This window comes from Petaurus breviceps, unplaced genomic scaffold (genome assembly GCF_028583685.1).
Source record: "Petaurus breviceps papuanus isolate PSGF00001 unplaced genomic scaffold, PetGlider_PUasm1.0 188, whole genome shotgun sequence".
Taxonomy (NCBI): domain Eukaryota; kingdom Metazoa; phylum Chordata; class Mammalia; order Diprotodontia; family Petauridae; genus Petaurus; species Petaurus breviceps.
In genome coordinates this window covers 25,827,722-25,840,733 of record NW_027185804.1, presented here as the reverse complement: position 1 = coordinate 25,840,733, position 13,012 = coordinate 25,827,722, and the positions used below count along the sequence as shown (strand labels likewise).

The window sequence follows — 13,012 nt, the reverse complement described above, 5'->3', positions numbered from 1 at the left end:
CCAGCTTCTGTCCCCTTCTCATCTAGGTCCTGAGAATTAATAATAAACGCTCCCACTGTAATCAATACAGCTTCATAGCTAAAAATGGGCTCTCCTTACATCAACCTTGTGAGGGAGGCAGTGTTATTATCCACATTTTCAAGATGAAGAAATTGAGGTTCAGAAAGGTCATAGGACGACAGCAGATGGAGTAGGAGGGTGCTTTGTGATCATTCAGTCCACTCAGCACATTTTCTCTTGGAGGAAGCCAAGGCCAGAGGGGTTACTGATATGCTTGATCACACAGGCAGGATTTTAACCCAGATCTTCTGCTTTCAAAGCCAGGCTTCTTTTCATAATGAAGTGGCTTCTCAGGGTCATGCAATCAAGAGAAGCTGGTACATGAACTCAGGTTTTCAGACTCCAGTCCCAGCCTCCTTTCTTCTACCCTCAATCCATCCGGTAGGTAAGCATCTTAAGAGTCACATGTTACTGGTAAAGAGATCTCCTGGTCGATGTGCTATGTGATTTCAATGCATAACAGTCATTTCTTTAAAAAAAAATTATTTTCTCATCTGTTCCTGGAAATTTTTTTTAAGGCCATTTGGCACTTCACAACTAGCTGTGTTGCTGATGAAAGTGCAAGTCTGCATAAAAAATAAAAATAAAAGTCTGCCTAGTCACAGTCTAACTCGAATCAGCAAGATTTGTCCGGATGCTCTAGAGGAAAAAAAATAATAATTTGATGTTCTGTGATTTTGTAGCTATTTAAATTTTATTAGCAATTACGGAGCCTGTTACCACTGCCTACATCCAGTAGTTCCAGCCAATTCCTGACAACGGGAGTGTGTTTGAATGACAAGGGCCCAGGAACTCAGCTGTACTCAGTTCCAGAGCCCACAAACACTAACCCCAGCCTAGCCATGTTTCATTAAGATTCTACCCTTGCAGCTGAGGAGAAAGCAGCGTGTGGCTGTGATAATAGCTGAGCTCTCTGGGAGCTGAGCAGGGAAGGCAGGCGAGATGGAGCATGGCTGATACTTCACCAAATAGAGCTGATTTAGAAGATGACTTTATGCAGCCAGCGTCAAGGCTGCTGAGATTATCGGCTTTTAAATATGTCATTTCAAAATGGCACCGTGATTCTAGCACTGACCTGGAAAGGCATCTGTCCAACCTTCTGAGGGAGAGCTGTCAAACTCTGCAAAACTCCTGTGAGTCACAAACCAGATTAAAATGTAAATGGGAAATGATGAACAAAATAAATAAAAATACAATATAACGTAAATAATGTTAATTAATGGTTTTCTAAGTCAATATGCATGAGGCATCCTTTTTGATTTGAGTTTGACATCACTGTTCCAAAGTATTAGATAAGTAAACTATGAGTTCTTGGACGCACACTCAAAGATAAATGAGAACCCAGAACTGATGAAGGTAAAAGTGGGTAGTACAGGAGAGAGTTCAAGAGAAAGACACTCCATACATCATCCATCTCCCAAATTCATGCCTTCTTTGTGCAGGCTGTCCCTCATGGCTCAAATGCATTTCCAATTCACTTCTGCCTCTACGCTCCTTCAAACTCATGTAGCAACCCTACAAGAAAGCTCTGCTGTTCCTCAAATTATCAAGCTCTGCTGTTCCTCAAATTATCAGTCACCTCTGACTCTCCACGAGTCCATTTGGGGTTTTCTTGGAAAAGATACTGAAGAGATTTGCCATTTCCTCCTCTGACTCATTTTGCAGATGAGGAAACTGAGGTAACTTGGGGGTAAGTGACTTGTCCAGGGTCACACAGCTAGTATAATACATGTGACTTATACTTATTTGTGTATTTTTCCATGTATATACCGTATGCCACCCCCTTCCCCAGTAGAAGACAGGAACTCTAGTTTTACATTTTGTCTTTGCATCCATGGTTCCCTGTATACATAAGACACTTAATCAGTGCCCATCAGATTGAACTGGGTTAGATAGTTTTTGTTCTCCCACGTCAAGAGAGGCCTAATTTCAATTGGCAGTGCCTTCAAATTCTAGGTCTGCCCAGCTCTACTGTGTGGCATCGTCTTGGCCTCAGTTTTCTCATGTGCAAACTGAGAAGGAGGGACTGCATGGCCTCTCAGGTCTCTTTCAGCTGTGATTTTTCAGATTCTCTTCCCCTCTTGGTCTTATGATCCTCTGATTCATTCTATTCAAAGTTGGACATTAAGAGGACCATGGATCATCCATAAATCATGGATTCAGAGCTGGAAGGGACCTCTAGGTCATCTAAGCCAAACCTTTATTTCCCATCCCTTTATATTCTGAAATTCTTTGATTCTCTGAATTACAAAGTGAAAAGGTTCTGGGACTCGTCCCTTCTTTGAGAGGAAAGAAAGAGTGTGTAAACATAAGCTAGGGAAGTCTCAACTCTTGCTTGGGAGGCAGGACAAAGGAAGGGCCCTGGCTCCCTTCTCATAGCTTCGCTAATGCCCACAGATGGCTGCTGAGAAGAGCTAGAATTTTTCTATGGCCTTAATGTTTGCAAAGTGATTGACAAATATTAACTCGTTAGATCTTCATAACAACCCTGGGAAACAGGGCTTCTGATGAGGAACCCCGGGACAACAGGGGTTAAGTGACTTGCCCATGGTCACACAGCTAGTAAGCATGTGAGGCAGGATTTGAACTCAGGTCTTCTTGACTCCAGATGTGGAGCTCTCTCCACAGGGCCACCTAAATGCCTAGGAAGATGGCTGTTCTGGGGGGCCAGTGATGAACTTTTTGAGGGCAGATTGTAGGAGTGACTTTAATTTTAATCATCAAGACAAACTGCTGACCTTTTGGATTTCACTAGTGGGTGGATCCCATTGGACTGGATTAGAAACTACCTAATCCAGTACAATCAATGGCAATTATGCACAAAGGGGGGCACAGATGAGCTCAAAACAGGCAGAGCTGAAGGTATTCTACCTCCTTCCCATAGATTTAATTTCCCACAGTAATGGGGGAGGTGGGATTAATCTCCTTAGCCTTCTCTTTAGAGTAAGCATTGAAAAGTCAGCTTTAAGGCCTCCTTCCCTAGTCAGGTACTTTGTCAATGGAGAACAAGTCGAAAATGGGTCCTCCAGACATATTTACCTTTCTCTGGTGGTATGAACCTTCTTCCATGATCTCTGGGAATGGATGGGATTAGAAGAGATTTTCTCGATGGTATGGCTTGGTTCCTAGCTATGTGCCAACAACCATAGGCATAGTACAGAATCCAAAATAGTTTTAGAGTCTGTCCTCAAGATGCTGATCATCTAGGGATACATAGGCATTTGTATATTCAATAAGAGTGTGTGTATGTGTGTATGTATATATGTGTGTATATATAATGTGTTATATATACTCTTGTTGAATACATACACATATATACACATCATGTGTACATATACATGTATAACATACATGCACATACATGTATGGACATAAGGATATATCCAATATTGGTCTATAAGGTGCCAACTCCTTCCTCCATGAAGCCCTCCTTGATTTTCCACTACCCATACAAATTTTTCATGTTCTTGCCTTTCTCAAAATCCCTTGGATTTATTTATCTGTGTACATATTTCATCATCCTCTGGAGAATATAAGGTCTTTGAAAGAAATTCATCACTCAATCGATTAATTCAATCAACAGGTCTTGGTCTCGTCATCTGAAAATGAGGGTGTTAGACTAGATAACTCTGAAGATTCCTTCTAACTCTAAAGTTAGGACTCTTTGATACTATAAATTAACAAGAAATGATTAAGTTGCTACTGTCTGCTAGCTGCCATGATAGGTGTTGGGGATGAAAAACCAAAATGGAAACATTCCTTGCCTTCAAGGAGGTTGTTGATTGATTGACTCTCAGATGAGCACTGATAGAATGCAAGATCCATAATGGAAAGCATCTAGTGCAGTGCCTGGTATATTTAATCCATAGCAAAATGGACACACTGCCTTGATTTTCCAATGAACCCTCAGAAATGTTTATTTTCTCATGAGCTGTCAGTCTTAAGAATGAAGAATAGGAAAAAGAACAAATCTTCCAGCTAATGCAGAGTTCCAATTAGCCAGATTCTGGTTAATTCAGGCTTTGTTGAATTTAGGGGGTAGGGATAGGGGTCTGAGCTGTCCATTTGGCGATTTTATTCTCATTTTTCCTCAGTGTTCAAACCTGATATCAAACCCCAAACACCAAAGACTGGAAAGAGAGAAACTGAGGCACTTTCCCACTGTAAGGACATGATGGAGGCGCAGTGAAGGTGATGGGACTGGAAGGTGGGGCAGCACAGAGGAGGAGAGATGGAGGCTGGAGCATACATCAAGTTAGTTGTGCATTTTTTAATATGCTGAAGCAAACTCTCATCATCATCAAAAACCACTTATGTGCTTAATTGTCCACTGCATGGAGCCGGGCACTAGGAAAAGGAACGAGACCCACTGGGCCCAGTGGAAAACCCAGCAAACAAAGCAGAGATACCCAGCTCAAAAAAGACGCTTTAGATAAAAAAGACAGGGATTTTTACTTCTCCTAACCTTTCCTCTTTCTTAATAGACAGTGCCCTAAGTTCCACAAACCAATGTGGCTTCCTTTGTTAGGGAAATCTCCCATTAGCTCTTGGACTAATTGAGCGGGTCCTCCTCTAGACATGGAGGGGGACGGGAGCGCAGCCAAGGAAGACGTGTTTCTGGATCACCAGTTCTCAAATTGTCTGCGATAAAGCACAATCTCAGAATACTGGCACTGGAACAGTCCTCAGAGGCCAAGCACACCAATCTATACTTGGTTAAGAATGTCCTTTTACAAGACAGATGGAGTACTGGCCTTCCAGTCAGAAGATTCAAGTGTGAACTCTCCCTCAGACATTAGGTTCAGCCACAGTTTCCTCATCTGGAAAATGGGGACAACAATGGCATCTAACTTACAGGGTGGCTATAATGGGGCTCTGTAAGGGTAAGGCCCTTTCTTTGTATCCCCGGCCCTCAGAATAATGCCCAGCACATGTTGTTCAGTCATTTTTCATGTATCCAACTCTTCATGACCCCTTTTGGGGTTTTCTTGGCAGAGATACTTGCAGTGGTTCGCCATTTCCTTTTCTAGCTTATTTTACATATGAGGAAACTGAGGTAAACAGGGGTAAGTGACTTGCCCAGGGTCACACGGCTAGTAAGTATCTGATGACAGATTTGAACTCAGGAAGATGAGTCTTCCTGAGTCCAGGCTAGCACTCTATCCACCATACCACCTAGCTTCTCTGTATGAACAGGAATAAAGTATAATAAGGCTGGAATAGTGACTTGAAGGTAGGTTTTAAAAAGTTTTAAATGCCAAGCCAAGGTATGAAGATTCTGTGTTCGATCCATTCTACCAAGTGACATTGATGTCTATCCATATACTCACTTATGTGCAGATGCCTCTGCTCATTTCTGTACTTCAATAGCATGAAGGATGTAAAAGCATGGAAAGGTCTGGAAAGGACTGCAGAGATCACCTAATCCAACCTCCTCATTTCACAGAAAGGCAAAGTTCGATGGAGGATGTTGTCCTGGCCACACGGGAAGCAGGAAAAAACCCAGCCTCGAATCAGTTCAGGTCCAAAGGCATTAAGTCTGATCCCCTGCCTAATTGAGCTGGGAGGGTTGCACTCCCAATTCCCTCCCTCTCTGTCCCTTGTCTGGCAGAAGATGTGGCTGCATTCTTAGGATTGATGGCCAGTTATTTGGGAACTCGGATGGCGAGAGAAAAGAGAGGAAAAGGAGAATAATGAAGAAGAATTATAGCTGCCCCCAAGAGATGAAGGGCAGGGAAGCCTAGATAAGACTCTAAGTACGAAAAGAGCCTGCATGAAGCCAGCTAGGAACTGAAGACAGAGGCAGGAGTGTTTTCATGACCACATGACAGTGAAGAGCCATGGATGTAAGGCACGGAGTAAAAAGATGCCCTGATGGTTGAGTGACATCTGGGGAGGAGAAGAAGGGGATCAATACTAACAGGAAGCCGGGGAAGAAGGATGTGGCTTAGTGGATATATGAATATAATGTTCCACGTTCAAATGATAAGTGGGAATCAGGTTTGGCTCATGCTTCAAGCTTATCCCCATGGCTATTTGCTGATTCTAGGCAGAGATGATTAATGCATAAGTGTTTTTGGTGTCTCGATATTCTTTCATGGTACTCTGTATGATGTGAGAAAAAGAAACACACACTCACACACATGCGCACACTCACACTTATGCATACACATGCACACACAAGCACACGCGCGCACACACACACACACACACACACACACACCATGACAAAGGAGGATTCCAGAGCTAACAAGGTTACTTGCCCAAGGTCGCACAGTAAAATGTCAGAGAAAGGATTACCCAAGAAGTAACCCATGGCCTGGCATCCAACACTCTGGGCTCCCATGGACAGAAGTCTAATCATGGCAGGTAGAGACAAATAAGAAGATCAGAGGATCACAGGTATTCAAAGGTCATCTAATAGAAACATCTCTTCTTACCAATAAGGAAACCAGGATCCCAGAAAAGGTCATGGGGATAGTAAGTGGCAGAGCTAGAATGTGAACTCAGGTCCTCTGACTCTTTATCTAATACTCATTCCACTAATATCACGCCTCTCCCTTATCACTCTTTGGCTTCTTATGTTCACACCTAAAGCGTTTATTCTTTGAATCCTTGAAAGCAACCTGTCTCTAGGTTTCCATAGATATGGGCAACAGTCCCAACTTTTGCATAAACACTGAAGGTAACAGAGATCTTGGGGACAGGAGAACCTTTATTTCACACCCAGAAAATAACAACCAAATATCAACCTTCCAAGCAAAAAGAAACATCTGGGGAAAGAACAAAATTAGCCCATTTGCTCTATATGATGATGGTTTTGAAAAAAAAAATGCTTATAAGAGGAATGTCAGTGTATCTGTGACCTCATCAGTATAATGCTCTCTCTAATCTCGAGATTCCAAACCCTCCAGTCTTCTCTCTCATGCACAGTGCCAGGCACACAGCAGACATTTAATAAGGATTTGACTCATTAATTGATTCCAGTGCATTTCTTTCAGTAAGTCCATCAGGGAAGTTCTATTCAATGCCCTAGAGACCTTAGGCTGGTTCCTCATTCTTCTGAAGGAAAGTGCCTTTGTATTGTCTTGAATTTATTGGCTATCAGTGGAAAGGATGAGGAGAGTTCTTGGAGCGGACTATGTTGGTTTTCTATATTTAAATCCTCAACTCAAAGTATACTGATGGCACATAATAAGTGCTTATTAAATGCTTTTTCATTCATTCTTTCATTCAACTTATCAAAATCTGGTGGTAAAAAACCACACACACATAATAAACAGAAAACAAAAAACAACAAACAACATCTGGAAAACTGGCCCAAACCAGGGAGTCCTTTTCCCTGAGTAGAAACCAGGGACTCTGCTCTTAGAAAGGCGGAGAGTCAGGCCAGATTAGCAACATAGCGGCATCCAAGCAGGGAAGTAATTGTCAGCTCTATCAACTGAACTGAAACCGTTACAAGGCATTCTGACAAGGGAGAGACAAGCCTCAAATAGCTTCAGACTTCCCTGGAAAGGGAAGCTTCTCACAACTGAGTTTTGAGTTGGGAAGAAAAAAAACCATTGAAGTCCATGAATGGGGCTCCTTAACAAAGACTTGGGATAACTTCGGGTTTTTTCCAGTCCTGTTACAATGTGTTTTCTTTTTTTGGCTTTAAATAAGGAAGATGAAAGGCATATTCCTATCCCGGCATTCCTTCAAAAAGGATCATAGGAATCTTGGGTTTAAATCCCACTTTTGACAGATCCAACAGTGTGGGAATTTCCCCTGGCTGAAGTCTTCCTTTGATACCCAGTGTGCTATCGGGTCGACCCTGGGTTTTGGAAGGTTATGCCAATAAGTGTGTGTGTTCTTATGATTCCACCCTAGCAGGAAAGGGTTTGAGGAAGGCCTTAGTCATAGGTCTCATGTCTTTCACCCCTCTGGCAGCCCAGCTAAGCATGGAAAGACTCATTGTCAAGGGTTGGCTGATCACCAGCTGACGTTCTTTTTTTTTCTATAATAATTCCAAAATTGACAAAGACCACCTATGGATATAAGTAAAGCACTAATAAAATAGAGACTGATAAGTATGTGGATCCCTTTGGCAGTCTGATGAAGTCTACAGATCCTACTTCAGAATAATGCTTTCAAATGTATAGAATAAAATACACAAAATTACAAAGGAAACCAATTATATTGAAATACAGTTATCAAAATATTTTTAAAAACACAAGTCTGTGATTTAGTCATAGATCCAGTGGAAGGCCTAAATCATTAATTTCAAAGTAGCAATGAGTATAAACAATATGTCAAGATATCTGTAACACCTGTCATGGTTATGCAAATATCTGAGCCCACTGACCCTAGGTTAAGAATACCTACTAAAGCATGGGAAGCTTGCTGGCTATGATGTGTAGGGAAGACCCACACCAAAGAAAACAGATTCATCACTCTCTATAGTCAAAAGGCACAGGAGCCTAATATGGCTTAGCTACTATCTCCTTCAGGGAAGAAAGGAGAAATTCACAGGCAGTCTAGCACAGTGAAGTGACTGCTATTGACACTGAACTTAGTGGGGCAGCCAGGTGGTGCAGTGGATAGGGCACAAGCCCTGGAGTTAGGAGGACCTGAGTTCAAATGTGACCTCAGATACTTACTCTGTGATTCTGATGGCCTAAAAAAAAAATAAAGACTTGGAGGGGTGGCTAGGTGGCATAGTGAATAGAGCACCAGCCCTAGAGTCAGGAGCACCTGGGATCGGATCCGGCCTCAGACACTTAACACACACACACACAAACTAGCCGTGTGACCTTGAGCAAGTCACTTAACCCCAATTGCCCTCCAAAAAAAAAATTACAAAAAAAATAAAGACTTGGATTCAACTTCCATATTGGACATCTACTATCTGTTTCCTGATCTGTAAAACAAGGCAGTTGAACTAGATGGATTCTGGCTTTGACCCTAAATTTGAGAACAATGGTACGGGCTATTATTTCCTACAGTATTTTAAATTTGACAAAAAACTTTATTGGGAACAACCCAGTATTTTTACTCCATTTTATAATTGAAGAAAATGAGGCTTAGATAGTGACTTGCCCAATGATGTACTGTGAGTGTCAGAATCAGCTAAGAATAGCCCAGGAGCAGGTTTTAAAGATTTCAGTTGGCTCTATTGAAGGCAACTATGACTCTGAGAGGCATTTTGTAAATGGAGAGTTGGGCTCTGGAGTCATGACTGCCTGTTAAGTTGTCATTCAGTTGTGTCTGACACTCTGTGACCCTGTTTTGGATTTTCTTGGCAAAGATACTGGAGTGGTTTGCCATTTCCTTCTCCAGCTCATTTTACAGATGAGGAAACTGAGGCAAACAGGGTTAAGTGACTTACCCAGGGTCACACAGCTAGTAAGAGCAAGGCCAGATTTGAACTCAGGAAGATGAGTCTTTCTGACTCCAGGCCCAGCCCTCCATCCACTGCACCACCCAGATACTTCCTACTGAAGTCCTAACACCTTAGAGGCTGGCATTCACAGGGCCAACTTTCCTTTTCAGTCTTATCTCCCCCACTGCTCTCTATGTTATCCCTATGTTTCAGCCTTCCCAGAAGGCTCACTGAATTGAATTTTCATGCTGGGGTGCTTTTGTTCATGCTTGGAATATACTCAAACCTCCCCCCACCTCCAATGTAAAACTGCTGAAACACAAGCCATTCTCCAAGGTTCTTTGCTTTTTCCTCACAAAACTTTCCCTGATATCCTGGGCCAAAATCTCCCACTCTTCTGAACTCTTACAAAGTCTGCTTTGTACTTGTCTTTTGCATAAATCACCATTTACATAAAGCCTTTTTTGATCCCCCTAAATGCGAGTGCTTTCTCCCAATATAATGTTACACTAATTTTGCATATGCTTATACAGGTACATGTTGGCTCCTTCGACAGAAGAGTAAAAACTTTTATTTTTTTAATCCCCCATTCCCGGCACATAGTAAATTGCTTAATGATGCTTACTGATTGGTTATCACACTTGACCACTTATTATATTTATCTTCCTCTCTGTCCTTCTCCCTCTCTATGACCTCCTTTCTAAATGTTTCCCAGCCCACACCAGAGACCACAGTCTCTCTCTCCTGACTGCCTCTCCCAAAACACTATTCCAGGAAGGCCCCAGACATGCTTCACTTCCCTTTCTCCTCTCTGGGCACCTCTTCCACTGAAACAGCCTCCTTACCTTCAGCCCTGAAGGCAACCAGTACCCTTCCCACTGTGCTCCGGTGCTGGATCAGGACCTCCCTCATTCACTGCTCCTTGAAGGAGTATTGTCAATAGACTCCACTAGGCCCCCACCCACCATCCCTCTAACTTTCTGAACCAGAGTCTCCCTTTGACCACCACTCCACTAAGTGTGTTTCTCCCAACAGAATATAAGCACCAATTTTTGTTTTTTGTGTTTGTACTCTCAGCACTTAGAACAATGCTTGGCAAATACTAAGTCCTTTCCAAATGGTTTTTTATTCTTCCATTCTTCCCAGTTAGACTGTAAGTTGACTAAGAGCAAGGACTTGGTTTTATTCATCCTTCCAGTGCTCTCGAGATCTTGCAAAAGACTCTATGCACAATAAACATTAGACACTATTTGTTGGAGAAATCATGAGGCATTTTTAGATCTAAACATTTCCCTGTCTATGGGTGGATTTGTCTTTAACATCCTTCCCATGGGGTTGTGGGATTCCATTCACTGATTCTGAAAACCACAGCCCAAAGGTGCTTGGTAAATGCCAACCAAACCCCTCTTAGGAGGAGATCAGGGAAAAACTGATGACATAAGGACCAGGCAATTGATCCCAAAGCAAAGCTGTGCCATGATTCTCTCACACTCTTTTCTTCAAGTTGTTTCTCAACCTATCTTGCCTTTACCTCACGGGGCACTAAGGGGTGCAAGCATACTGGACTTCACCAGGGTTTTATGAAGGTCACAGAATATAATTGGAAGAGACCTTGAAGGTCATCTAGTCTATGACCAGGGACTGTTCTATATCATCCCCAATAATAGGCCTCCTAGCCTCTGCTTGGGGAAGGTGGGGGAGGATATCCATGGCTTTGTTGGACCTAAGTCTACTGGCACATTATTTTTTTGACAATTTTCATGCTTATCTCACTTGGTTACCACAATGAAAAAAGTGTACCAGCTTTGGAAGTACTCACTCCATAAATGATATAAAATCATAAAATAGAAAGGATCTTAGGGATGAATTGGTCTAACTCCTTTAATTTACAGGTCAGGAAACCAATTCACAGTTTTCACTGTGACTCACATGGACTCATAAGTCTATTCTTGCTTTGGATCAATGACCCTAAATTTTCATTTTATTTTTTTTTTGAGGGGCAATTGGGGTTAAGTGACTTGCCCAAGGTCACATGGCAAATTTTCATTAAAAAAAAAGGTAAAAGCTAATATCTTTTTAGACTATTTTAAGTTTGACAAAACACTTTACTTAGAGAAACCCAGTATTTTTACCCCATTTTAAAGCTTAGGAAAATGAGGCTCAGAGAGGGATTCACAGATAGATCTCTAAGTTCACAAAAAAGTAAATGTAATTGGCCCTCATACTACATTTCCCAAGCAGTCAAGCTTATGTGCTATCTGCAAGCCTTCAGGGGTAACTGAAAAAAGATTTCACCTACATCTAAGGTTCCCAACTTTTCTTACTTCCCATATCCCTTAGCTTTTAGTAGATCTTCCTGTATCCCCAATTAACTATGTGAGGAAATAAATTCTATAATTTATCATGCATCTGCACATAAGAAATAAAATAAAGAGATCAATTAATTTCAATAGGGAAATGGAGTTATTTGCCAAATGTTCCCTAGATACCCCTTCTCAGATCCTCTGGGGGAATCCATAATCCCAGATTGGAAACCCTGACCTAAATGTCCGGAAATTCTGATGTGGACCACAGAGAACTGGATGATTTGAACTTAGAATGAATGACCCAGAACAAAAGAAATGTTAGGAGGCCACAGAAAAGTCTGTAGCTGCGATCTGGGCCACAGTTTGGAGAACCCATCTCCGGGAGGAGCTGGATGGCATCAGGAGAGGAAAGAGGACCAATATTATTCTCTACATCGTTCATCCTCTGCCTGCTTCTCCTGCCTCCCACTTTTCTCCAGAAGCTCTGGTTGGTTTTTTCCTCAAACTGTTGGCAGGAGGAAAAGAGGCTTCTGGCAAACAGGTCCCTGCACTCCGAGATTCTGTGACCATTCCTGTGTGACCTTAATCTGGTCACAAGCAACCTTTCTGATCCCTGGTTTTTCTGTAACATGAAGGTGTTCTCCAGTTAAGCAAGAGTTGTGCTGGGCATACAAGAGCAAATAATGAACAATCCCCACTCGTAAGACGTTAACGTTCTGAAGAGGGGAGACAATGGGGTCTTGGGTCTTCAGTTCCAAAACCCATGACCCTAATATTGGGGGAAAGGGGTTCTGGATCGCCCTTCATCAAAGAGAAGACAGGCTGTGACACTCACGGCATTCCTTCTCATCGCTCTCATCAAAGCAGTCCGGTAGCCCATCACACTGCCACGCCCCAGGGATGCAACGTCCATTGGTGCACATGAAGTTTCCCGGAATGTTACACTCATTGGTGGAGTTATTCCCAGGCAACAGCTGGCTCTCTGTGGGAGGGGAAAGAGAGAAGAGACTTTTTAAAAGGGAGAAAGAAAGGGGGAAGGAAGAGAAAGAGAGGGAGGGAGAGAGAGAAGAAAGAAAAGGGGAAGGAAGAGAAAGAGAGGGAAAGAGAGAAGAGAAAAAGACAGGGGTAAAGAAGAGAAAGAGGGAGAAAGAGAAGAGAGAAAGGGGGAAGGAGAGAAAGAGAGGGAGAGAGAGAAGAGAGGAAGAGAGAGAAGAAAGAGAGACAGCACTCCATTCAAATCTACTGCTTTTCATTCATGAGGCACATTAATTCCATTCCTTGG

General features: G+C 42.4%; 1 protein-coding gene across 4 annotated transcripts in view; it reads right to left on the bottom strand.

Moving 5' to 3' along the window:
* Nucleotides 1–13,012, bottom strand: part of LDLRAD3 (low density lipoprotein receptor class A domain containing 3) — a 272,832-nt gene that overhangs the window by 158,024 nt on the left and 101,796 nt on the right. For all 4 annotated transcript variants that reach the window (XM_069091439.1, XM_069091435.1, XM_069091438.1 and 1 more), the window contains exon 2: nucleotides 12,566–12,712. In XM_069091439.1, coding sequence (XP_068947540.1) covers nucleotides 12,566–12,712 — 147 coding nt within the window. The remainder of the gene's footprint in view (nucleotides 1–12,565; nucleotides 12,713–13,012) is intronic.